A 27,599-nucleotide genomic window follows, 5' to 3' on the forward strand; every position below is an offset into this window, starting at 1 on the left:
GGGTAAGTTTCTTTCATAATTAACATGTAACTGAATCCACGAAGTGATGCCAAACGCATGATTTATTAAAGTCTTTTTGTTTCAAATCATTTTTACTTTATTTTTACACAATGCGTTTTACTAGTATTTTGGTTTGATATTTTTTACACCCCAAACTTTCATTAAGATCATTTTTTCTTGGACCAAAGCAACAAAAAAAAAAATGATAGCAGATGAATGTTCTTTAATTACTGTTACATGTAACACGTTATATTTCGTGATTCTACATGTCATGTGATGTCATTTAAATGAACGATATATGCACATAAGTAATCTTATCCTTGCTGTAACAGCGGAACTTTACAGCACAGATGTTCTTGGCTAAAATTTTACAAAACAGTGGTCAAGGCATCAAGGAAAAAAAATGCATTTCATATTGAACCTCGGATTTTTTATTTTCTTCTCAGGTAAATAGAAAAACACTTATATTCAAAATGCTTAAAGTGAGACACTTACGTTAATAAATATAATAACATATAATGAATACAAAATTGATTATTTTTAAAAAATACAAAATATGCAGGTGAATAAAAAAAAATGAATACCAAAGAACTATATGCGGTATATTGCATATATTTGCCCCCAGAAAGTCAAATTTTGAAAACTTTCTGAAATGTGCTGAATTCAATAAATTGTATGAGAAATATAAATTAACAAATTGACGCCACAAACTAGTCTGATTTTATATCCTTTTTCAGAAAGAGGACAAATTGGACAAAATTTCAACAATTTTAGCTTTAAATTTTATAGAGCTCAAGTTCAGGAACAATATTGACATATTTCATTAATATTATCATTCTACACATTATATCAAAATATTGATCCTGAACACACATGCGCTTGGTGACATTTACTCAAAATATCGACGAAATATGTACATTTTTCTGTAAAATTTAAAAAAAAAACTGAAATTTACGTCATGTTTGTGACGTCAATAGGTACATATGGCGTCATTACTTTTGAAAATATTCAGTGCTTTGAAGTCAGCATATACTCCCCCCGTTTAAGAACTTAATTAAATGTTTCTCCATCAAAGTTTGATTTTGGGGCATATATTGGTTATTACCGAATAAAGTTTTTATAATCTATTTTTTAACATATCGACAAACCATAAGATATTTTTCACATTTATCACGCACATGCATCGTACTTCCTGAAGTGGCAATAAATGAGATAATTTTAATGCAATATAATGGAGATGAGTGAAATCATATATATGTTCTGACTTTTGACCTACAGCTAATAATTTCTTTATTTGGTCAAAAATTCTAAGATAAAAAAAGCGTAAAGCAATATTCAAATCAATTTTACTAATAAAAAAGATAGTAAACAATGCTACTAGATTTTTTTGTATACATGTCAAAATATATTCACAGCAGATAGTGTTATTTAAATTCATGATTTACCATTACATCCACGAACATTCACACAAAATCTTTCTTTGAATACTCACGCAGCCATAATCACCGTGTTTTTTTTTTTTTTTTTACATCGAACTTAGTGTTATAATGTTGATCCAGAATGAATGACGATTATTTGCACACTTTACCTTTTAATAGGTCATCACAGGTTATTTTTGTTACTCTAAAATCGCATATTTTTGTGGTTTGAGGAAAAACTCTTGGTTAAATTCGTGGGGATTTGACTTCGTGGATGTAGAATTGCGTAGTAGCTTGTGGTGGACATGAATTCGTGGGTGTCTTCACGAAAATTTGTGATTTCAAAGTATATCATTGAAATCAAATAAACAGAAACTAAGAATCGTCAACCGGAATCACCACCGAACAATGTACATTCGTTCTTGCTACTTCATGGCTGTTTATTATTAAAAATGAGAGCAGACTTTTAAAGAAATGTACGATACAGTGGACCTTCAGATATCCCGATTCCAGATATCCGGATGATTCAGTATCCGGACGGTTTTTCGTCGGGACAGAATTTTTAAATGTTATTTTGTCCTGTTTAACTGGTTCATGTATCCGGACGCTTCACATATCCGGACAAATTGAATAGGAACCAAAGCGTCCGGATAAATGAGGCTCGACTGTACTTACTTTGTAAGTGAAATCTGCATAAAGTTTATATACATGATCACCTAGTATCTAAAGCACTTTCAGAGCAATAAATTTGAACGCTAATGCACTCATTACAGTCGGAGGTTATTTGCAAAATTTGTTGATTTATAATGCATAGATTTTCGCTCGAAATTAACGTTTTGTTCCACATATATAACTGGAATATTTTTTCCCGAAATCAATGACTTTGCAACTAGACTGACAGTCCATTCATAAACCTTTTACAAAAACGATGCTAGTTTATCTGTTAAAATATGGAAGCCAAGAAGTTACTAGATTATAACTACAAAAGGTTTATTTTATTATTATGCAACACTTTTGAACAAAACATTTTCTTTCATTTCAGTATGCAACGTAAAGGCAGGGGAATTTACAGGTATCAATTATGAAACAATTAGATATTTAACTAAAATATAACAGTTTGTAGGTAGCTTTGTTAATAAACTTGTTCACCATTTCTTACGTTCTTTATTTTGAAAATTAATACATGTATTGATCAATAAAACAATTTCATCTGATATGGTGATTGTGGTTAATCGCATTCATAATTTTATTATTGTCTTTTGATTGTTGAAATTTAAGGTCCAAATAAATATGACATAAATACAAAACAATCATGGTAATAATTTTATTTTTTGCTAGAGTACCTAGGATGCTTCCAGGATCAATCAAACCGAACCTTGGCTGGAAAGAATACAAACAAGAAATCTATGACTGTTGGATACTGCAAAAAATTTTGTACAAAATACAAGTTCTACGGTGTCCAGGTTGATAAATGTATTATAGAAAACAGCAATTTTATTGACATCTATAAACACTCATAAATATGACATACGTTGTAAATCATGTGTTGTCTTCTTTGTAGGATTCCACTTGGTGTTTCTGTGGAAATTTTTTTACTGAAAATGTGAGGCATCCAGAACGAGAATGTAACATGAAATGCAGCGGGAATAATAAGGAAATCTGTGGAGGAAATTGGCGAATGAACATCTACAGAAGTCCAGAGTACAACAATGGTTGGTAATGAGAGCAGACATAAATGCAGTCTTAATTCTCAAATTCATCATTTCATTATAATTTAGAAAACAAGAGGCCTATGGCCATATCGCTTAACTGAGCACTGTGGCTAGGAACAAGCAAAGCATGAAAAATAGGGCTGGGCAATAATATCGATATTTTAATATATTGCAATACAATGACAAAAAATATTGCATCGCAATACGATTTTGTAATATCGATATATTGGCAATATGCTTAGATTAAGGAATTTTGTCATTAAATGTAAAAATGGACTAATGAAAGTTTGTTATTAAGCCAAACATTACAACAGAAGTTGTTTTGTGGGAACATCTCAGAGCATAACTTTAATGAAATCAACAATTTTTTTGTCAGTGTTGGTTACTTATCATAGTTATATACATTCTGCATGTAAATTAAAGTAAATATAGTAAGAAAATGCCATTTAAATTACATTGAAAATATTGCAATACATATCGCAATACAGTTACAAATATCGCAATACATGTATATTGTAATACGAAATCTCGGGCCAATACCCAGCCCTAATGAAAAACAATTCAGTAAATGCATAAGTCGTCCAGACTACAAAAGGGAAGGGTATTTTGAACAAATTAAAATTAAATTTACGCAAGTTTGAATCTACACTATATGTAACTAAGGATGATGTCATATTTTGACTATAAGTGTGTCTTTTTCCATTTAAGTTTGAACTTTTATTGTGGTCCCACCCTATTCCATGGGCTATTGATTTTAACAAATGCACCTAAACTATACCTGAGAATGCTTCCATATAAACATGATCAATTATGGTTTTTGCTTTTCTTCAAAATATTCTTTTAAAAATAAATTTAAGCTTTGTAAAACTTTGTTCGTTCATTATGATCCGACTTTCCCCCTGGGGTCATGATTTGAAAAATCTTGAATCTTAACATGAGGATATTGCTATGTAAATTTTACTTATCATGGGTTTGCTGTTCCTAAGAAGATTTTTTTAAGGTTTTTCCTATATATTTCTATGTAAAATTTTGATCGACCATTGTGGCCCTGTCCTACCCCCGGGGTCATGATTTAAATAATTTTTAACCTTCACTACCCGAGAATTCTTCTATATGAATTTAACCAATCATGACTTTGCTGGTCTTAAAAATTTTTTTATCTAGATACTTTTTTTGCAAGCTTGGTTGAAATTGACTCAGTGGGTCCTGAGAAGTAGATGAAAATGTAAAATGTTAAGGATGGCAACGACGACAACCACGACAACGACAGACGATATTATCAATTTTTGATAAGAAAACCTTTAATAAACTAAACGTAGTATTGAGAAATCTTTTTATTTTCCATTTCCTATAGAGGGACTTTACTGAATGTTGTTATGTTAAAATCCGTTTCATTCAATATTGCAGATAACATAATGCAGAGCTCCCTTCTTTCTGGAACAGAGATCTATCTTATTTAGTAATGCACAAAAATTTTATCACAGAAAAAGCAAATAAAAGAAATCCTTTGCAAGTTAAATCACAGATAATTAACTTCAATTTAAAATGCATAATTATATGCAATAATCAAGTTGAAACAGTATTGATAATAGTCCGAAAAATCTGACGTTTTCCAGGCTTTTTTACGATTTTGATATTTTACATGCCAGGAAAACGTCAGAACCGGCGCCATTACGAAAACTGGAAATTTCGCCGTCTTCAACTGGAGTTGATTTTCGATACTTGTGAACCGAACTAAATGCCGAAATCAGAATTTATCAAAAGCACAATGCCTCTAGTACTCACCAATATCGATGAAAAGAAAATATTACTCTACATTTCGTAACAGGACATGCAAGATTTTAAAATGCACGAAATAAAGACAAATCTCGAGAGTGTGACAAAACCTTTTTCAACGGATTATTTATTTCATAAATGAACCATAAAAACTATATTGGTAAGTTCTTTAAGTATTGTACTATTGATAACCTTTGACTTTGAAATTTAATTCAGTTCGCAAGTATCTAAAATCTACCAGAGAATGCCGCCTCCGGTTGGAGGCGGCGATTTCCCAGTTTTCGTAATGGCGCCGGTTCTGACGTTTTCCTGGCATGTAAAATATCAAAATCGTAAAAAAGCCAGGAAAACGTCAGATTTTTCGGACTATATTGATAAATGTGGTGAAATTTCAATAGGTGCATATAGGAGGAAGTTTACCTGATGAGGTCCGGGATTTTGATGTTAATTTTAAAATGAAAATTGATCAGTCTTATCTATTTTTATTGTGGTGATTAAGTTAATTTACCTCAGAAAATTTACTTAGAGTCTTCTAGATCTGCATGTTAATATTTTAATATCAGCATTATGATGAATTAGTACTGCTCCAAATTAATTTCTCCGATAATTATATACAGTATATTTGTCAGATCTTTATTTTGTTTTGTGAGATAATCTTTTCAATTTATCAGATCTTTTCCTGACTTGAAAAATGTTTGAAAATTTACATGTCAATTTTTCAATGCCATGTTCTGCTTTCGATCGAAACATATATTTTTTAGTTGTCATAAGGATCTTTAAAGTGAACAAAGAGATTTGACTAGTGATCTTAGTTATCTGACATATCGATATCTGGAAAATAAATTTAATCTCTGACAAGTCGACACATTAAAGTAGTTAAGGAAACTCACATGTACGAGGGCTTGTACATGTAAACTACAAGTTAGGACTACAACAGAGCTCGTTGCAAAGTAATGTGTAGGTTTTTAATTAGAGTAAGCAATCTTGCCAAGAGTTTCAATTAATCTTCAATATGTTACCAGTAATAAGAAACTAAAGTAATGTACACTTCTCTGTCGTTAATCTTAAACTTGTGTTTTGTCGACCCGTGAGCCAAACTGTCTGCCTTAGGCCTAACAGCCTTACGCAAACAGTATGGTTCTTGGGTCCGACAAAGAGCATATTGCCCTCGAACCCAGTCAATAAATGTATAATATTTTACAGTTCTAGACATTAGATATAAACTTATAAACATGCATATAAAAAGAAATCTGGCGTGAATATGCCACCATACAAAATAAAGTCTTTAATAAATAATCGTAGATAAATTAATGTTAACATATTTTTGTTAGAATATCTGGGATGTTTCCAGGACCAGACAAGCCGGACCTTGGCCGACAAGTATATAAACAAGAAATCCATGACTGTCGAATACTGCAGGAAGTTCTGTACACAATTTCAGTTCTATGGTGTCCAGGTTCACAAATATATTACAAAAATTGAATTGGACTTACTTTCATATCAAAAACTCTCATTAGATATAACATACAATGTAAATGTAGTCAAATTTGTACCTTTTTTGTAGTATTCTACTTGGTGTTTCTGTGGAAACCGTCTTACCAAGAATGTTAAAAAACCTGAGGGAGAATGTCACATGAAATGCAAAGGAAATCAGAGGCAAATTTGTGGTGGAAGTTGGAGAATGAACATATTTAGAAAGCCAGAGTATGACAAAGGTTGGTGACAAGATCGTCCACGTATGTAAGTCTATTTCTTAAGAATTAACCACAAAGCAATATAATATTGTAAACTGAGAAGTTTATGGTTTGGACTCGCAAAGAAAGTATAGACTATATTTGCCTCAATTTTCCCCTTCCCGCTGGGTACTACATTCTAAAACCTTATGGATGTTTGAATTAAAATAATTATTTCCACAGATGTTCCTTTTGTAAAGTTTTCATCTTTCTAGAACGAAAACTTGTTATATACAAGTATGTTAGCCCTGATGAAATTCTTTCAATAAAAACAAAGGGAATCATAACGATATATCCCTGAAAATGAAAAATACAGATAATTTCGTAATTTTACTGCATGCATTAAGGAATTGTAATATTAAAAGAGCAGAAAACTTTGTTGGTGAGCTTACCATTTTCATGTTATTTTAAAAATGATATGCTAAATAATGTATTACCAAAATCGCTTACATGTGTTAATTTCGATTAAATAAAACTTTTTTTGCATGCTCATCTTAAATTCAAATCAATCGATGTATGTAAATAATCAGATATTGTATTAAAAATGATAATTTTTTGAGATTAGATTATCTGGGATGCTTCCAGGACCAGTCGAGCCGAACATTTACAGGAAAGCGTACACACAGCAAATCAATGACTGTCGAATACTGCAGAAAGTTTTGTACTAAATTCCAATTCTACGGTGTTCAGGTTCATAAAAGTACATTTATTGACTACAGCTTATTACATGATAATGAAATACATTGAGACAACGAATAGTATACATGCTCAAAAGTCAGTAAAACAATACACTGTACAAAATAGGTGTATATAAAACTCGGAAATCCGAAAAATCGGATATTGGATCAGGTGCTTAGGAGGAGTGAAAAATTCGTCGTCAATTTAGTTTATTAATAATGGTCTAACAATTAGTATGAAAAACGTCAGTCATAATTTGACGTAAGAATAAATTGTATTTGCTGTCAGGATCATTGTATCGAGCAAAGAACATACCAAATGATGACTTTAAACTAGACTGCTAATATTTTTGTTTCATCAACTTCTTTGTCAATAATTTACCCCGTTTTAGAAATTGAACATACGTAGAGCATGTTATTGTGCATTAAATTAACTGAGATATATAAACTCCCTATGCAGGTGATGAAGGTATATTGCTGCACAAGTAAGGGAAGCTGACGATTGAAAAGTCATCACGTTAATCATAGGGCTTGGTTGTTAAATATAACTTAATCATATGGTTTCTTCTTTTTAGTATTCCATGCATTGCTTCTGTGGAAACTTTTTTACCAAAAATGTGAGGCATCCAGAAAGAGAATGTAATATGAAATGCAGCGGAAATAATATACAAATATGTGGTGGAGGTTATAGAATGAACATCTATAGAAATCCAGAGTACAGCGAAGGTTTGTAACAAGTGCAATCAAGTAGGACATTGAATCTAGGGACATACAGAGGTGCTGAACTGTTTTATTCATAACAGTCATGTTGGTAATCCAGAAAAATTGAAACGTGCCTTTTTTGGCATTCAAACATTTGGCTACAAAGCAGAAAATGAACAAAAGAATCCTCAGCATATGAATTAACATACTATTTTCCTCTAGTTTTATTGATTATTTATACTCACATTGTAGCAATACCTAAAATATCAATTTTATTCAAAGAGCAAGGAAGCTTCTTTGTCGATGCGGTCTTGGTTGTTTTTTATTCATCTTTGATGTTATCATTTTCAAAAATATATATTGTTCAATTTTGAACATTTACTGTACTTTTGCATATTGAACTAAAAATAAAGTCAGAGGAATAACAAAAGATATGTTGAAATATTATTGGACTTTCCTTCTAGAATATCTAGGATGCTTCAAGGATCACTCAAGCCGAACCTTGGCTGGGAAGTATACAAACAACAAATCCATGACTGTGGAATACTGTAAGAAGTTTTGTACGAAATTCCAGTTCTACGGTGTCCAGGTTCATAAATCTATTACAATAAAGAGATATTTCACCGACGTTAACAGACATTTATTAAATACGATCTATTCATATTGTTTCTGATGTTGTAGTATTCTAGTTGGTGTTTCTGTGGAAACTCTCTTACCGAAAATGTTACGAAACCAGAAAGGGAATGCCTTCTGGAATGCAGCGGGGATAAGAAGCAATTTTGTGGTGGAAGTTTAAGAATGAACATCTACAGAAATCTACAGCTTAAAAATGGTTTGTATATAAGTAACTAGAGTGGTCATATATGATATATATGGCAATCCAAAAGAAAATGAATATACGTCATGTGTGTCTACTTCAGATTCTCAGGGTTGGTATAAAACCAATAGGTCGACGAAATCGAGATGCGCTTATGATATATCCTGGGCATAGGCGTCGGATTTAGCACGCAGCCTTGGCGTTGCGGTTTAAGATTTAGGAGCAATCCATTCCAAAGTAACTATAAGTGTTACCTGGACCATGGTTGCATGGATGATGCACTTACGGTTGGATACTACTGCAGTTGCTACAACGTTATTGATGACAAATCAACTGCGCAGAATCCTTCATATAACGTGCGTAATCCTTTGTGTAACGCGCGTGTATCAGACTCAGTCGTTCGCAGTTTTAATCGCGCGTGATCGGGCGTTTAGAAACGTGTCAATCTTCTTGTTATAAGTTTTTATCGGAATGTTATTTGTTAAACATGCATTTTGTATGAATCTCTGTTGTTGTTTTTTTTTTATTTTAACCAAAATTAAATAAATGAAGCGCAATTTACAAAATTAAATGCAGAGCAAAATAATTACCGCTTGTGGACAAGCAATGCCGTGAATTGTACAATATTCTGTTAATTCTCGTCAAAAAGCGTGACATATTGTGATAAACTGTACTTAGATGTTTAACGATATTTTTCTCTGATGTTAATAATATTTACTTCTAATTGTGATCCAGCACATATGACGTCTTTATGGACAAATATTTTAAGACCTGCTTTGGATTTGGAATCTGACTAACATTTAAAGGATTAAAATACCATTTAAACAAGCCGATATTTCATTAAACTTCAACATGTCAACAACGAAATGAACACAGTTAATAAAATGAATATACTAAATTTTATCATAAAAGAACCAGACATGTTTTGCAACATATTACAAAAGTTAAACCCACACCTTGTTCATCGACTACTGCTTCCAAACTATTAATTATAAAACAAAAAACTCTACTGGACATAGATTGACTATGAACATTTTTTTTTCACATCATATATTTGTTTTAAGGATTTTTGGATATTCCCAATAATCAAAATGTGAGAGGCAAATCACGGACGCCGTGGAAAAGGAAAACCCAAGGCCACATTTTAGGACACAATAAAGCGTGACACGAAGGCAAAGGATGCAAATGAACTAGCTTCCCTAATTGCCGATTGGAAAAACTGGCCCTGTCGTTGGTCGTCTAAGGACGACCGAGTGAAGTGTGAAGTAAATAATCAAAATAAAGAATGACTGCACTTAAGTACGTCATTTGGAACCTTTTCGGCTATCCATTTTAAGCTTAAAATTACAATATATCGGTAAATTAATATATGATTAATGTGCAAGCATATGGTTTTGATATCTATCTCTAAAAATTTTTGTCATACATATTTCTATAATTACAGAAAATGTAATTGAAAAGAACATGTAAAAGCCTTAAATTCCGGAAATTTGAACGGGACCACTTTTGAATCTAAGGTATCCGCAAATAGGCGGAGACATTTAAACCGCGTGGTTGTGGAATGTAAACATTAGCACATATGATTTTTTTCGAAATATGAATTGAAATGGAGAAGAGAGAGAGAGATCGTGTTGATTTTATAGTGCACAATTATTAAATGATTCTAATGTTAAGGGATGGGGTAGATGTATCGCTCTGCTGACCATAATACAGAGGCGACATAAGCCTATACATGTACTTACTGATGACACTGTCAACACCAGAATTCTTTCAAAACACCCCTAATGAAAAGCATTTAGTTAAATAAGAGAAATATTATCTTCAAACCCTATTAAAATTTGCGCAAAAATCTCCCATAGTTTGAAGTTGGAAGTACGATAGATAATGTCACAACAGAGACTAAAACACAATGAATTTTCAATGAAAGCGTTAGCGTATCGAACAGCAGAAGGTCACGTGAGAAAGGTGATTATAATATCAATCGTTGATGCTCGGTGACCGGTTAATTTAGTAGCTATCTCGACCCTATTTTGAGGACATTTTTTTAAAAATTAGATATGAGCCGCAACTTGGCCAACATTGTCCTTTGGATATGTTTTAGTTTAAGTTAAAATACACATTCTGTGCAAATAAGAAAAATGGCCAAGTTGCGGCTCGATGTAAACAAAGTCATTGAAAACTGGTATGCATATGAATAACAATAGAAATGGGACAGAACTGTTAGACCCCCGTCTCAAAAGCTAGTGTCGCTCGGCATTATTTAATACTTTCGTGTAATATAATATACCAAAACCTGCTATTGAGACATTGTTTAATACCTATAAAACATAAATTTAATGAATTTTGGAATTTTATTTTGCGCAAAACATCGGGATCCAACTGTCATAGCTTAAGTGCAGTCATTCTTTGAATAACAATGTATGTAATGATATCCTAAATGTTTAAAGGATAAGAATCCATATCGACAAAAATATTAAGCGGGTTATCGTGAATGTTCTTACAAGCGTCTTTCTTTACTCTTCACCCCTGAAATACTAAAACGAGAGAAGAAACAACTTCATGATAGTCGTACAACACAGTATGGTGGGAAAATGGTGTATTTTAGATATGGATACTTAACAAGAGGCCCACAGGCCTATTAGATGTAGGTCACCTGACTATCATGTAACAACTTCCCAAGAATTGAATTTGGTTCTTTATTTAAACCAGAGGCCATGAAGTTCACAATTTTGAAAGAGGCGCCATTGCTTATCATAATTATACACTTAGCATGCTTTCTCTGTTTATTTTATACCCAGAGGTAGATCAGAGTAAGAAAGAGAAATTGCATTTCCACTTCATAACCAGTTGTTCATCCCATCCCACAGGCACCTCTTACCCTGGAGCCACAAATTTCAAAATTCTGGAACATTTTATTTCATCATAAATGGATGAATAATACCAAATAGCAGATTTCAAAGCATTTATTTATTTTCAGACTTAACCCCCCCCCCACCACCCATCCCCGATACTCCTGACCCAGGGGGCATAAAAATAACCATTATGACGTGAACGTAAGAGATAAAAATTTCCAAAAATCTATATTTAAAGATTGATTTGAGGTCGTAGAATGGAATTGACACATACAGGAGCTTAATTTTGACAAAATATTATCAATTCTGTATGGTATCAATATCTACGTATTTGTCACTGGAGTTAAATACCAAACCCGTGACAGCATAACTGTTGATCAGTATAAGCAAAGTGAAAGTGAAACGTAACGAGAATTCATGTAAACAAACACAAGAAATCGGAGTTTAAAAGCATATAGCATGAATATCATGTGTGATTCATGTAGGAATAAATTAAAGCTTATGAATAAGGTGTGCTTATATATAATACATTTGACAATAATTAGGGTTCTCTAGGGATTGTAGCTGTTAATTGTAAGTATTGCACTAATATTCCAGAAAAAATTCTAAAGGCTTGTTTCTTTTCGGGTGCCTATATTTCCTCAAAGTGACTGAAACTACGCATTTTCATTGTTCATGCTGGCTATTCTAATCAAATTATTGAAAGAACTGAAAGCCGGACTTTATTTGCTCGAGTACTAGTATATTGTCTGATCCCAAATTAGTACATTTTTTTCCTTTTGGCCATTGATTTTTTACAGGTAGAGTTTGCATGATTATGATTTTAAACAATATCCCATATACCAGTAAGTTCAACAGTTCAGAACCCATGATATGTTATGATTTTAAAATTCAATAATTAATATTTCCAAGTAATTCTCCTATATCTTCTATTCAATAAGAATTTTTTTCACTTAATTTAAAAATACAGTGTTCGAATAGTTAAAATAATGAACGTGTGTATTTTATAGACATTCTTTTAGTTTCAAAGAAACGGTACTTTTATTGCCAACTACATGTAGAAACACTGATACATGTAGATTGTTAAGCGACCTTACGCTTGTTACTCTTAAAATTCCAATTCACTATACTTTTTATTTGCTAAACGTCAAAACAGAATATAACCACTAAAATAGCATCGACGAAAACAATATGAAACATGAAACTATTCAACAATTACAACATTTCGAAAAGTCAGCTCTATTGAAAATAGTTCCTTTATAATATGCTTTCAGCAGGGTGTGTGCACAAATTGTTATATCACGATTATCCCAATAAAGCAAATATTTAATTTTAATTCTGAAGCAAAAAAATATTGATCATTTCTTTTTCCAACGACTGGGATGTTAAAAATATTTGTTTGAATATCGTCTCGCAAAAGGACTATTTTGTATATTGGAAGCGTCTGCTTTGACGCTGTTTGGTTTTTGTTTACTGTGCTATTTAAAGAAAGACACTCGATCATAATGCCTACAGCCACCAGGCTAAAAATGATAGTAAAAGGAGAGCTGCAGATGAAAATATGCACAACATAAAGACTTATCAGGCTTTATCATGCGTTCCAATATCTGAAAGGATTTTTTAAGGTTTTGAAATACAATATAGCAATAGTAATTCAAGTTCATTTTGATTGCTGGGAATATTAAGATCCGACCTTAATTCAAAAAAAAAAAATCAGAAGTTGGTTACTTGGAAATGTTCACAAGAATGTCTACTTTTTCCAAAAGTTCAGTTTGATTGCTGGGAATATTAAGATTCAATCTTAAGTAAAAAAAAATCAAAAGTTGGTTATTGAAAATGTTCACAAGAATGTCTGATTTTTTCCAAAATAATATATATCTACCAATTATGAATTTTAACTCATCATGAACTTAATCATATTATAAAGGGTATATTATTGAATCTCAAAAATATTTTCAGTACAATTGTGAATCAAAGTATCCCTTATATTTAAATTGTAGCAGGAAAAAAAATTGATTACATTTTTAATTTTGAGGCTTGTTAAATCAGATGTTAAATTAAATACATGTAATAATACTTTCTGGCTGATTGGATATCCTTTAAAATAAATAATTTAACGAGTGGTTTTGAAGAATTTGACAAATTGAGGAATAACTGTGTGTGAATAATCTCTAGAGAGTAGAGACTCTATTATTAAATTGTAAACTCAGCATAAAGTTAAATGTAAATACAATTGAAAAATAAACAACTTTTGCATGTTCTGCTAGAATACCTGGGCTGCTATCAGGACCAGTCGAGCCGAGCCTTGCCCAATAAGTCTACAAACTACAAAGCCATGACTGTTGAATACTGCAGGAAGTTTTGTACGAAATACCGGTTTTATGGTCTCCAGGTCAATAAATGTATTACTGAAAATAAATAATTGATTGACACAGACACTCATCAAATATGACGTAATCATATAATGTCTTCTTTGTAGAGTTCTAGTCATTGTTTCTGTGGAAACCGTATGACCACAAAAGTTAAAAAATCTGAAGGAGATTGCAACATGAAATGTAACGGAAATAGGAAACAAATTTGCGGTGGAAGTTGGAAAAATAGCATTTATAGAAAGCCAACTACAAACTAGATTGGTAATGCACTCCTTTGTAGTTTCTTTTTTCAAATGATCATAAAACATTTTATAGTTGTTTTTCTTGATTTTTTATATATGTTTTAGCACATGCGTCTTCCCAAAACGAGTTAAAAGGGTATATAAGAATAACATTGACCGTTTACCTATCCGTCTATTGTTGTCTGTCCATGCATTAAAATCCACTTCTCACGTAACTCTTCTCTTTGAAGATTCTTTTATTTTGTAGAACTTTAGAGCTGCATATTACACTGAGAGCGGCATTTTCTATGCTCAAATTCTCATTCCCGTGCCTCTTCATTTACCGGGGAAAGAGCTTACAATTAGTGAATTTCATACTACCAAAAAATTATCATTGTGCCGCTAAGAATCGATGCGGGTACCCTCAGCGTATTCAGACACTCATCTGACTACGTTATAGAAGCTATTAATGGATGACGGATCTAAATAATAATAAATGCATGTAAAACTCTTCACTCTCTCTCTCTTTCTCTCTCTCTTTAAAAAAAACTAAAAATAACTAATATGCTAAAGATAGATTGACTTCACTGTATACTGACTATATATATTACAATATATCCATTCTTTTTGTGCAAAGATCTATTTTTCGCTTTCTTGTGATAATTTTTAAGTAGTAAAATATAAAATACGCTGAAATTATGTCAGCTATTTTATAATATTTAAAAATCATTGCCATTTGAAAAATTATTTTTCTTCAATAATAGACAGGCAGACAGACATAAACACTTTCTTTATTTCCTCTGCAAAATTTCCAACACTAAAAACAGGATATACTGCATATATTCTAATTATATACTGAAAGGAAAAAGAAACGCAGGGTAAACATTTTAGGTGAATTAAATTTATATTTTTCACTATATATTTTTCAGTATTCCTATCTAACTTTTAAACTATCTTTCAAAACGATATAACAAAAATCCCATTTGATTTTGTTTAATAATTAATGAGTTAATGAAGCTCATATGACGATACCCCCCAAAAGTGAAAATCGAAAACTCTCATTGTCTTCAATGTCTCTCCCGTGCATCTGTCATGGCCCTTATTTCTCCTTTGTATGGAATTCATCCGAGTGTTTATCTTTCAATCCCTGGCTATATTGGGCATGGATAACCATGTCAAAAAATTAGTCATACGACGCGCGCATGCGCCAGTGAAAGGAACAAATCAGTAAGTTCACTGGCTCAAAAAACCAAATTGCGGAATTGCTTTCTTTCAGTTTTCGTGTGAACGTGATGATTATGATAGTCTACTGTATAAAAGGGGGTTTTGGGGGTAGTAAGGTGGCGATTTAAGAGATGACAGGACGAATAACCCGCTCGTAACATGACTCTGTTTCGCGTTAACGTCATCGTCACGATTGATTAAAGATAGTTCCAGGCCTTCTCTGACAACGGGTTACAAGTTTTATGGGAGAAAATTTACAAGAAACTGCTTAGTTACCCGTTGTTGCCTTTTTCATTAAATGGGCAATTCGAAAATAGACTCCATCGAACTTCCGTAAACTGCACCAAGATTGCAAGAAGTTCAAAGAAGAACTTTAGATATTGAAAAACAATGTGCATACCTCAGTTGCATCAAATAGTGCAACAAGATTTGTTGACAAACTCGTCGTCATCAAATTGCACGTGTTTTGGACTTTTTAGCGTTTTCCCTATGTGACGTCATAATTTTTACGGTTGAGTAATTCTGAACACTAATTTCTGTGCATAGTAACTAAGTTTCTCATCTGACCAATTTTCGTAATTTTCGGTCAAGCGGTCAAAAATTTTTCGAATATTAAGCTACCCTGCGTTTCTTTTTCCTTTCAATATATTTTAACATACAATAATTAAAACACTAAAAACTGTGGATCCGGAGTTATAAGCATGCTATTGTATTCCTATCGTTTCAATCCTCAAAAGCAATGGGACTCAGTTTTACGGGGACTAAGCTCCATTACTTTTAAAAGAATTGATCACAATTCGTACATTACCACGAACGTCGCGTCTTGGAGATAACTTTTTGATTGGAAAACAACGAAAGTCCTTACATGTTATAAAGAATGTGCTTACATACTACAGTACCGACCGAACACAACCTAACAGAAAGCACCTGGAACGCACCCCGGGTTTGCTCTCTGGGTCCGCTTCGGGTTCATCTAGGGCTGACCCCGGACGAACCCGTAGCCAACCCGAAGAGGACCCGGAGAGCGAACTCCGAATTCAGCAGCGGTCCCAGAAAGCGAAAGCGCATCCGGTATTTATTTACAAAGCTGTTAATCAGGATAAGCTATAAATCAATCAGCGCGTCGACCAATCAAAATGGCATATTGATCTGTCGATTGGGATAACAGATCGAATGTGTGATGTTAATCGTTATAAATCCAAACATTGTATATACAAGCAAAGCGTGTGTAAATCTATTATGATAATTGAATACTATTTTATATAAATTTATTTTGATTCTCCGGGCTGTATGCTATATTTATTGTTTTTAATTTCATTATTGAAGTAATTAATGAATTATATATTTTAATTTTCCAGGTAGAATTTTTCATAAATATTTACCTTTTTTTAAATACCAGTCCAGTGTTAAAGATAAATTGAGTGAATATATCAGTCAATTCGTAAAAGAAAATAGAAGATAATTATTGGCACTATCATTTTTACTGAAAAAAGGGGAGAAAAGAAAAATCACTGGTCTTTGACAAATTGTAAAATTTCATTACCTCAAGATACATTTACGAGCGTACATGTACGTGCCCATTATTTAATTAGTTTATTTCCATTGTCTCAATTTTTATTTGTTCCTTTCAAATTAATATTATAATAAATTGACATCAAAATCATTGATCCTAATTAAACATGAAAAAAAAATCAATGTTCCTGTACATCATCCTGTATATTATTTGAAAAAAAAAGCGAGTAATTAAGATCTGATATAATCTATATTTTAGAAAATGTCCGGTAAATATTCTTACGAACTTTCAATGTGTTACTACACTAAATGAAATCTAAATGTATTATTTGTACAATAGGTTAATTTATAGATATCATAATTTACGTGTTTATCAAAAATTTTAACTACGATTTAGCAAAACATAAGGAATAACTAATATAATTTTAACTATATTACGCATGAATTTGAAAGGTATTTTGTTTAGATGCTTTCGTCAGTTTCATTTGTACAGTACACCATTCGATTCATTGAAAATCAGTTGAATACTTATTCTTCCTCTTCTGTTTTTGTTTTCGCGTTATAAATAAAGAAAAATCAATGCCTAATAGCCCGCTGTTAAATAACTTGGAATTTGAAAATTTACCAATGTTTTCTATGATGTAACTGTATTACATGTATAGTGTACATATATCGATCGCCACCAAAACAACAGTGATCGATTCCACAATTCCATTACTATATTGGAAAATACAAGGGGCGGGGCTTAATGGCGGCAAGATTAAAGTGGGGTCCGCTTCACGCATCAATGAGTAAAGTGATACCAGAAAGACCCTAGTTTACTATAGTTAACTAATTAAATCAAAGTTCCAAAGTTTTGACCATAGTAAATCAAAGTTCCAAAGTTTACACTATAGTAAATCAAAGTTCCAAAGGATTTTATCATAATAAATCAATGTTTCAAAGTTTTTACTGTAGTAAATCAAAGTTCCAAAGTTTTCGTCTTAGTAAATCAAAGTTCCAAAGTTTATACCACAGATATTCACAAATTTCCAAAGTTTTTACTATAATAAATCAAAGTTCCAAATTTTTACTATAGTGAATCAAAGTTCCTAAGTTTTTACTGTACTGAATCAAAGTTTTAAAAGTTAATATTTAATTACTTAAATAACTTATATTTTGATTATTTCTTTTTTATTATTTACCTTTTTTTAAAGGGATTGATATTTGGTTTGTTGGGACTGGTTTTTGTTGTTCATCTTAATTTAAATATGCAAAGAAACTGATGTAAATGCATTATTTACATTAAACAGTAAATTAAAAAATGTTGTTTGAAGGTAATGAAGGAAATATTTTTTTGCAAATTTTATCTTATAGTAATTTTTTTCTCCAAGCTTTTATAAATCTTAACCTTGTAATTTCATGAAATGTACAGAATGGGAAGCAAAAACATAATTCCACGGGTTTTATAGTACTCCATCAAGGTTCGAAAGTTTTCACTATAGTAAATCAACGTACCAAAGACTTTAACCATAGTAAATTAAAGTTCCAAAGTTTTCACCATGATAGTAAATCAAAGTTTTAAAGTTATCACTTTAGTAAATCAAAGTTCCAAATTTTTCAACAAAGTAAATCAAAGTTTAAAAGTTTTTACTATAGTAAATCAAAGTTCTAAAGTTTTCACCATAGTAAATCAAAGTTCCTAAGTTTTAACTTTGGTACTATAGTTAACTATAGTTTACTATAGTATGTTTTGTTAGGAAACGCCGGGTTCGCTCTAATGGACCCAGAGCTGACCTTGAGCAAACGCAAAGCAGACCAAAGGCGCACCAAAAAAGCGGTTCAATATTTCAGAAAGCGATCCCGAAGTGGACCTCGAGCGAACCCGTGAAGCGAACTCGGGGTCCGCTTCGGGTTCGCTCTGCTGTTAGGTTGTGTCCAGTCCGTACATTGATCATGTTTATGGTCACTTTAAAAAATGTGCACAACTTTTTACTGACCGTATCCTCTAAAACATAATTAAGAAGCTCATACAAATTTGCAATTCGGCATCTTAACAAATAAATGTTAAAATATTGGGAAGTTGGCAGTAACACAGATATGGTGAAGGTAATAAAATGTTTGCATTTTTGAATAAATTTAGAAAACACTTACATTTAATTTTGATTTCTATTTGAAGGTTTTGGGGAAAATTTGAATACGCCTGTCAGGACAATCAACACCTCAAATGTGTGACTTTTTCCTTGTCTGATTTTCTTTACAAATAAAAGTATGAAGTAAAACACGTCAGCAAGTTTGTTTGGTTTGTTTCTTTATTTGTTTAGATAAATCGTTCGAATATCTTAACATTTGAAAATTGACTTGGAGGTACATGTAGGTGGGAGGACAATACTATTGTTTGCACTTCTTTGATATATATTTATGGTAGTTCAAATTCATTTTGGTTCTTTGGGATATTAAAATATTTAAAACTGACATATAATTTTGAAGAATCTCTTCCTTTGAAATGGATCAATGAATATAAGTTGGATTACCACTTGCAGAATTAAAACCTAGTTCGTTCTTCTAACATACAATTTATATAATGATCCTTACAAACAAAGACAATGCCGTTACCTGCTTTGTCAGCAGGAATCAGTACGTATTGACCATGTGATCCATCTAATTTTTTTTTCACTCCTCTTAACGAGGCCGAATCTAATTCAAGTGTACATGACTTTGCGCAACTTTGTCATTTCATGCAGTCATTTGACCAACAGTACACCTTTGCCAAATATCTTGATTTTAATACAAATTAAACATTATCTGTAACACTTACTTGTCTGAAAAGGTGATTTTACGACAATAATTAGGAAAAAACGCTGAAATGGCTCTAACGACGTCAAAATTTTCCGATTTTGTGAGAAATGGATGACGCTGAAGAATGACGAATGACTCGCTTGTATATGTTCAAGACGTCCATGGATATTATACTAAAATTGATGACAGAGCATCCAAACAAACATATTAACAATCTAAACATTGCTTTTTTTTTTACCGAAAATCATATACGCCGATAATCCATCTGCACTGACCTGTATTTATACCGTAATATGGCAGTTTTAGAGGTATTGAGCTTTAAAAAAAATAAACTTAGTATTTAATTCCTAGACCAACATAGATGGTCAACTTTTTTAAAAATTTCATAATTTGGTGACTTTTTGCTATAACTTTCATCTTTTTGAATAAAAAAGAAATCGCTAGGGCAAAAATGACAAAAATACGGTGAAAAAATGTGATAATCTGGCGCTTTTCCAACAAATTCCCATAGGGTCCAATAGTAAAATTTGACAACTTCTGAGGTGTCCCCCTAAGAAATCGGGATGGTAAACGTTCGATTTTTAAATCTTAAAACAATAAATATAACAGTAAAAATTAACAATCCAAAAATTATCAAAATCCCTAGGGCAGAAATAATTAGACTCGGCCTCGTTAATATTAAGCACTAGAAAACCAGCCAAACTGTATATCCTATGATTATTTGATTGATTGTATATTGTTTAACGTCTCTCTCGAGAATTTTTCACTCATATGGAGACGTCACCGTATGCCGGTGAAGGGCTTCAAATTTTGACCTTTACTCGGCACTCAGGGCCATTGAGCAGTGAGGGATCTTTATCGTGCCAAAGCCTGCTGCTGACACGGGGCCTCGGTTTTTAAGGTCTCATCCGAAGGACCCGCAACTTTCACTTCAAAGTGCCGAGTGCATGGCGAAGGAACAGTTGCTACCCATTTTCCATCGACTTAGGTCAGTCGCAGCCGAGATACAAACTCATGGAGCGAGCGCTCTTCCGACTGGGTTACCGTGAACGGTGTATATCCTGTGTCGGATTAAGAATTGTTTTGATAAAGCGCTTAAAATGACCAAATACACGAACAATTTCAGAATTCAACAAGCAGTTGTGAAAATGTGTTAATTTTCTAATAAGATAACACAGACTTACGAACGAAAACAGTTTGTGATCAACTTAATCATGCAATTTGCTTTCAGTTTCTAGAAGAATATAAATCAATTAAAGCTGACATGAACTCTTAAAAAGGCATCATTTTTCACCTTTGTACGACTTACTACATTCCTGTAAGCCCTTGTCCGCCATATTTCGTCGATTCCGCCATATTTAATCGAAAATTTTTGACCACCTGTACCTGTACCCTATAAAGCCTGGTACATTTGATTCACTTGAGTGATTTTCTAGCCTGGCTGTCGACATGTACACATCTCCGAGAGCATAGTTTTCATAAATCCATAAACTGACCAAATGCATGTTTTAAAAGTAAAAATCCAACAAAAACTTGAACTATGCTTAGAAGTTAATTATTTTTGAATGCATTTGCTGCAATATAGAAAAAAAACAACACGGAATACATTCATGTACAGCGAAAACCGTTTGGATATGCACACATGCAGGTCGAGAATACGCATCGAACGCAGTAATAAAACAATCAATCTGAGTTGGAGTTAATAAAGTTAGTTAAAAGTTTTTTGCATTTATTTGATGATGAAGTTTGTGATCTATTATTATTGGGTCATCAACTCTGAAGTCTCATTTGAGACTGAGGCTCTCAATGGGGAAAAATTATAAAGTTAAACGAGACTTACCTGGAAGGTGAAGTTTGACTGTAATTTTTCCTCCATTGAGAGACGTAGGGATCAAATGCCCAACCCTATGAATTTTCTGAATCCCGCCCTATTATTTTGTGTATAACTTGATGCCCCAATATTTACTACTACTCCTCTGAATTATGATTACGTGACCTTGAACTTCATCTCATTTGATCCCTACGTCTCTCAATGGAGGAAAAATTACAGTCAAACTTCACCTTCCAGGTAAGTCTCGTTTAACTTTATAATTTACCCGCATACTGCCATCGTAACAGGGATGTGCACATGTGGAAAGAAATGTCCTATTTTACTTTTATTGAAATATGCATCTCAGAAGTCATGTAATCCAGTGCTAACTCAACAGTAAAAAATGTCACCACATAGCACTTGGACGCACTAGGTCCACGGCGATCAGTTTATTTGGTCAAGGGAAATTTCAAAAGGTGGAAAGCTCACTGGTATTTCATTTGATTTAAAGAAATGCAAACATTTTTTCAAAAAACAAAATTTGTAATCATGGCTTAACTACATCAAATTTATTTCATAGCATACATCATTACGAATCTTTCATCCTTTGACGAGATTTTCCTGTGAAAGGGGGGGGGGTGAAAAATGCATAACACTCTCCTAAAAAATAATTTAAACAAACATTTGAAAAAGACCGGATTTTATTACGATCAATTTTTTTTAAATAAATACCGTGTACTGGCTTTATTTTTTGTCCCCCGCTTTCGCGAAAGCGAGGGGACATTAAATCTCATTCGTCTGTCCGTCTGTCTGTCCGTCTGTCCGTCAGTCTGTCCGTCACAAAAACTTTAACCTTGCCCATAACTTTTGATTTAGTGGAGCTATGATTTTCATATTTCATATGTGTATTCCTTGTGATAAGACCTTTCTTTGGGTACCACCAAATTTGACCTTTTGACCTTGACCTTGGAGTTTGACCAACTTTTACTCAAAAATTCCAAACTTTTACTTTGGCCATAACTTTTGAATGGTAGGTACTAGGACTTTTATATTTCAAATATTTATTCTTTGGGACAAGACCTTTCATTGGATACCAACAACATTGACCTATTGACCTTGACCTTGGAAATTTACGTACTTATGAAAAAACTTTAACCTTGACCATAATTTTTGAACAGTAAAGGCTATGCCTTTTATACTTCAAATAAGTTATTCTTGTAAAAAGACCTTTCATTGGATACCAAGAACTTTGACCTTTTGACCTTGACCTTGGAGTTTTAATTACTTTTTAAGAATTATAACCTTGGTCACAACTTTTGAACAGTAGATACAATGACTTTTATATTTCACATATATATTCTTTGTGGCAAGACCTTTCATTGGATACCAACAATTTTGACCTTTTAACCTTGACCTTGGAAATTTACGTACTTCTGAAAAACTTTAACCTTGACCATAACTTTTAAACGGTAAGGGCTAGGGCTTTCGTACTTCACGTATGTAATTCTTGTGAGAAGAACTTTCATTGCATACCAAGAACTTTGACCCTTTGACCTTGACCTTGGTGTTTAAACTTCTTTCTAAAAACTTTAACCTTGGTCACAACTTTTGAACGGTAGAAACTAGGACTATTATATTTTAAATATTTATATTCTTTGTGGCAAGACCTTACATATGATACCAATAACTTTGACCTTTTGACCTTGACCCTAAAAAAATAATATTTCGCCCACAAAGACACTGAAAGCGGGGGACCACAATTCTTTGAATTTGCTTGTTTAAAACATAGACCTAATATAACTTGATTTAAAGTTATTTATAATTTTTACACAATAAAGGAGTTGATTCTGTGGTATATGAATGATCAAAATAGAATTAATTGGTGGATCCAGAGGGGGCGAGTTCTAGATCTGGGGGTTGGAACCCTCCTTTATTTTTGTACAGAGAGAGAGAGAGAGAGAGAGAGAGAGAATTCTTTTCTGTAATATAGATATATATACATGGAATAATTTGAAGTAATAAAAAAAAAACACTATCCTTTCTACTCGCTAGATCTGTAGATTTTCGCGGGTTTGCTTTCCTCCGTACGAAAGCCTATTAGGATCAATCTACAAAGAAAAAAATTTAAAAGGTGTTATAACGCCTTTTGAAAAAACGTGATAACGCGAAAAAAGGCGTTATAACGCCTTTTGAAAAGGCGTTATTACGCCTTTCCATTCCAAAAGGCGTTATTACGCCTTTTTAAAAGGCGTTATAACGCCTTTCTTAAAGGCGTAATAATTACGTCTTTCCATTCCAAAAGGCGTTAATACGCCTTTCCAAAAGGTGTTAATACGCCTTTCCAAAAGGCGTTATTACGCCTTTCCATTCCTAAAGGAATTTTCCTTTTTAAAAGGCGTTATTACTCCTTTCCAAAACTCGTTATTACATCTTTTATTTTCAATACATGACTAAACATATGTAGCCTAACCGAGAGGGGGGGGGGGTGCAGAAATCTTAACTTTGGGACATTGATTTCATAATTAGATATAGGACTAATTTCTCAAAAAATAATTTAAACAGATAGCAATTAGATTTCCAGGAAAAAAAGATTTCTAAATGCGTCATATATTTTCAATGTTCAACCACCAAGTATTAAGTCCTTCTTTAATACCAGACACACCTCTACCAAGGGCCACTGATTTCAATGGCTCATTATACCCATGCAAATAGTTCGCCTGCTTTTATCTAAGAAGAGAGAAAATATATTCCAATACCATGAATTTTTATACATGGCCAGCAAAGCTCCAAGATACATCTGCCTATATCCTACATCTTCATAAGTAGAGTGTTGCCTTTTAATACGAATGCAAGTAGTTGTCAGTGAGATCTGCAGGAATATAGAGAATTGCATAAAGATGTTTTTAATTAAATCTTTCATATATTTATTAATATGAAAAAATGCCTTTCCATTTTCCCTTTCAAGTAGGCCAGTAGTACCAGTGCGAATGGAGTACCCCCCCCCCCCTCCACACATACACACTTTTTTGGGAAAAGTCTTGTTTCAGTTTAAATATTATAATTAACTATTGGTTGCTTGGTTCCTGAACATTTTGTTGCAGTATATTAAACTGTGGCAAATTATTGCATTTTTAAAACTTAAAAGTTTTACCGAGAAGTCCCTCACGAGTTTGGCCAGTAGAGTGGGGGGGGGGGGGGGGGGTATTAAAAGCACGGGCCTGTTAAATGCAAGATATTGGTTATTCAAAAAGCGTAAAATCCTCTTTGGAAAGGCATAATAATGCCTTTTAGAAAGGCGTAATAACGCTTTTTAGAAAGGCGTAATAACACCTTTTGGAAAGGCATAATAACGCCTTTTAGAAAGGCGTAATAACGCTTTTCAGAAAGGCGTAATAACACCTTTTGGAAAGGCATAATAACGCCTTTTAGAAAGGCGTAATAACGCCTTTTGGAAAGGCGTATTGACGCCTTTTACAAAGGCGTTATGAAGCCTTTTGGAATGGAAAGGCGTTATAACGCCTTTTCCAAAGGCGTTTTAACGCTTTTTTGCGCTTCATTACGCCTTTTTATATATTTTTTTTTCTCTTTAGATTGATCCGAATATGCTTTCGTACCTCCGTGTACCTTCACAACCCCGGCTAAGGACTCCGAACACCCACAAGTAATATGCAACGAAGATTGCAGCGAACTTTAGCTATAAAATATTTGGGTCATCTTTAGAAATAACTAACTTTTAGAAGTATGCATAAAATATTTTTAATCAATGAAGAGAACAGTTTAAAATGTGCCCTTAGTATGCAGATGGACGGAATGGGGGGATCACTTTTTCTGATCTAGTTTTTGCTGCAGTTTTAAATAATATTTTGATTTGGAAGCTCCCTCCACATTTTTGTTGCCGGAAAATACGCAGAGATTCAAGCATTTTAAAGTAATGTACCGAACAGAAAAGTAACTGGAAGCTCCCCCCCCCCCCCCCGCCCCGATCTATCCCTTCCCAAAAAAAAGGATTTTAAAGTGTGGTGAATGGGTTTTTCTTGGTTTTTTTTATTTTTGGGGGGTTTTGTTTTGTTTTATTTTTGCTTGTCAATTGCTTTTGAAGGTCTACCTCCTCATAAATGTACCTAAGGACTTGAAGTGGCCGTGGTTTGATTCTATGCATGAGTGCTGGGGGCCCCGTCCTGGACCCCCCCCCCCCCTCCCGCTCACAATTTTCAAAACTGGCTGGATCCACCCCTGTAATTAAATGTGAATTATATTTCTTGACATAAAATATTAATGATTAAAAATAGTCAAAGCATATAGGAAGGGAAAGAAAATTGCCAAAGAGAATTCCACATTCTTACTAAAATTAGCTGTTAAACTTATTCCTCTTGTCTAGCAAATAATTTTTGTCCAGATTCCATACCTGAGAAAGTATTTGAGAAAGTTCACAATTTTTTTCATTCCTATGAAGTAGATTTTTTTCCTTTCAATTTCGGCGTTTAGGTTTATTTTCCTGTCAAAAGTAAATTATTATACTTTCAATTTTTGAACAAGTTTCGACATCCCCGCTTGAAAAAAAACCTTGATCTGTCCCAAGGGTTAATAAATGGTACAGCAAAAAGTGCGTAGGATTTTATTCCTAATTATTGCGCTAACGAATGGTTACAGGAGAGAGAGAGAGAGAGAGAGAGAGAGAGAGAGTTCATTGATGAGTAAATAAAAAAATATCCATACTGAACCAGGTTTCAAATATCCCTACCCTAGTATTTAAACTTATCTCCCAAATATTCCTACGGAAATCATTCTTATTTTTAAAAAATGTAGACTGTCAGACAGGGATACTGAAATCTCGAAAGACTTCCTGTAACTACATAATTATAAAACAGCCAGATTCCTCAAAATGTACATACTTTATGGTCAGAGTGAGACAATAAAAAAATCTTAAAACTGGATTTTGCAGAAATGTCTGTCTTCCAAGAATATTTAGGAAACGGTCATGTCAATTATTTCTGCCCCCCCCCCTCCCCCCTTAAAAAATACAAATGCCTAAATGTCAATATAAACAGGGGATAGTCTTTCTCCGCGTGTGTGTTAAAGAACGTACAGATGTACACATAAAATTTTGTAGTCTTGTTAAATGCTTTTTAGTCTTGAGCTAAATAATTACCGTATATCAAACTGCTTCGTTTAGATTTGAGATTAGTACCAAAATAATCAGTTATAATTGGCAAAAGAATTTTGCGATGCAAAACAACCGCAGACTACTAGTATATAGAATCTTTATTAGAACTATAGATAGACAATTTTTTATCCATGATAAAGGAGTTATAATTATACTTTAGTTACCCCCCCCCCCCTTTTCAGCCGTGCAAATACCAAATAACTTCTCTTTCCACTTGTGATATTTTCCCTGACCAAAATCTGATCAGCACGGACTAAGTGTTTTGATGTGCTAGAGTGTACGGAGTAGTGACAGTGTGTTTACTTTTGAGTTTTTATGGAGTTTATTTCCTTTTTGTGATGCATTTTCCAATAAATGGAATTCAGGGTGTATATCACTTGACTTGTGCACATCTTCGAACCGATGCAGTGATCTTATTTCCAGGTATGGGTACGTTTACCTGTTTACAGCGTTCGACGCGTTTTCTCGACATGCATCAACTGCATAAGACCTGCAAATCAAAGACGCTGGTTGTTTTGTTCCATTCAAATGATAATAATTTCAATGTGTGTATACGGGTTTTACTGCTTTTTATTTCAAGTTTATTCTGCATAAATTGGTGCAGTGTAAAAATGCGTACTCGTGCAACTAGATTTTTCTTTCAAACTTGCATTTTCTTTCTTTTTCTTTATTTCATTTGATTCAAATCAATACTTATTCACAAATTTAATCATTATTCACGATTTATCGAATCTTAATTATTTATTAAATTGATTAAAACATCGTCGATATATTCAAATGTCAAACTGAAGCCAGCGCAAGAGATTTTGTGTTTTTATGCAAAAGCTTAGG

General features: G+C 33.1%; 1 protein-coding gene across 1 annotated transcript; it reads left to right on the forward strand.

Annotated features, from left to right (window-relative positions):
* Positions 1-2,790: 2,790 nt before the first annotated feature.
* LOC134240598 (uncharacterized) lies at positions 2,791-14,765 on the forward strand. The gene is made up of 11 exons (XM_062722682.1): positions 2,791-2,881; positions 2,980-3,130; positions 6,238-6,362; positions 6,471-6,621; positions 7,205-7,329; positions 7,892-8,042; positions 8,483-8,607; positions 8,700-8,850; positions 13,955-14,079; positions 14,167-14,320; positions 14,549-14,765. Exons 1-10 carry the CDS (start codon positions 2,825-2,827, stop codon positions 14,314-14,316), a joined length of 1,311 nt encoding a protein of 436 aa, XP_062578666.1. The 5' UTR covers positions 2,791-2,824; the 3' UTR covers positions 14,317-14,320; positions 14,549-14,765.
* The last annotated feature ends 12,834 nt before the right edge of the window (positions 14,766-27,599 follow it).

The sequence above is a fragment of the Saccostrea cucullata genome, unplaced genomic scaffold (genome assembly GCF_032062105.1).
Source record: "Saccostrea cucullata isolate Sc308-1 unplaced genomic scaffold, CSIRO_AGI_Scuc_v1 ctg2980, whole genome shotgun sequence".
Lineage (NCBI taxonomy): Eukaryota > Metazoa > Mollusca > Bivalvia > Ostreida > Ostreidae > Saccostrea > Saccostrea cuccullata.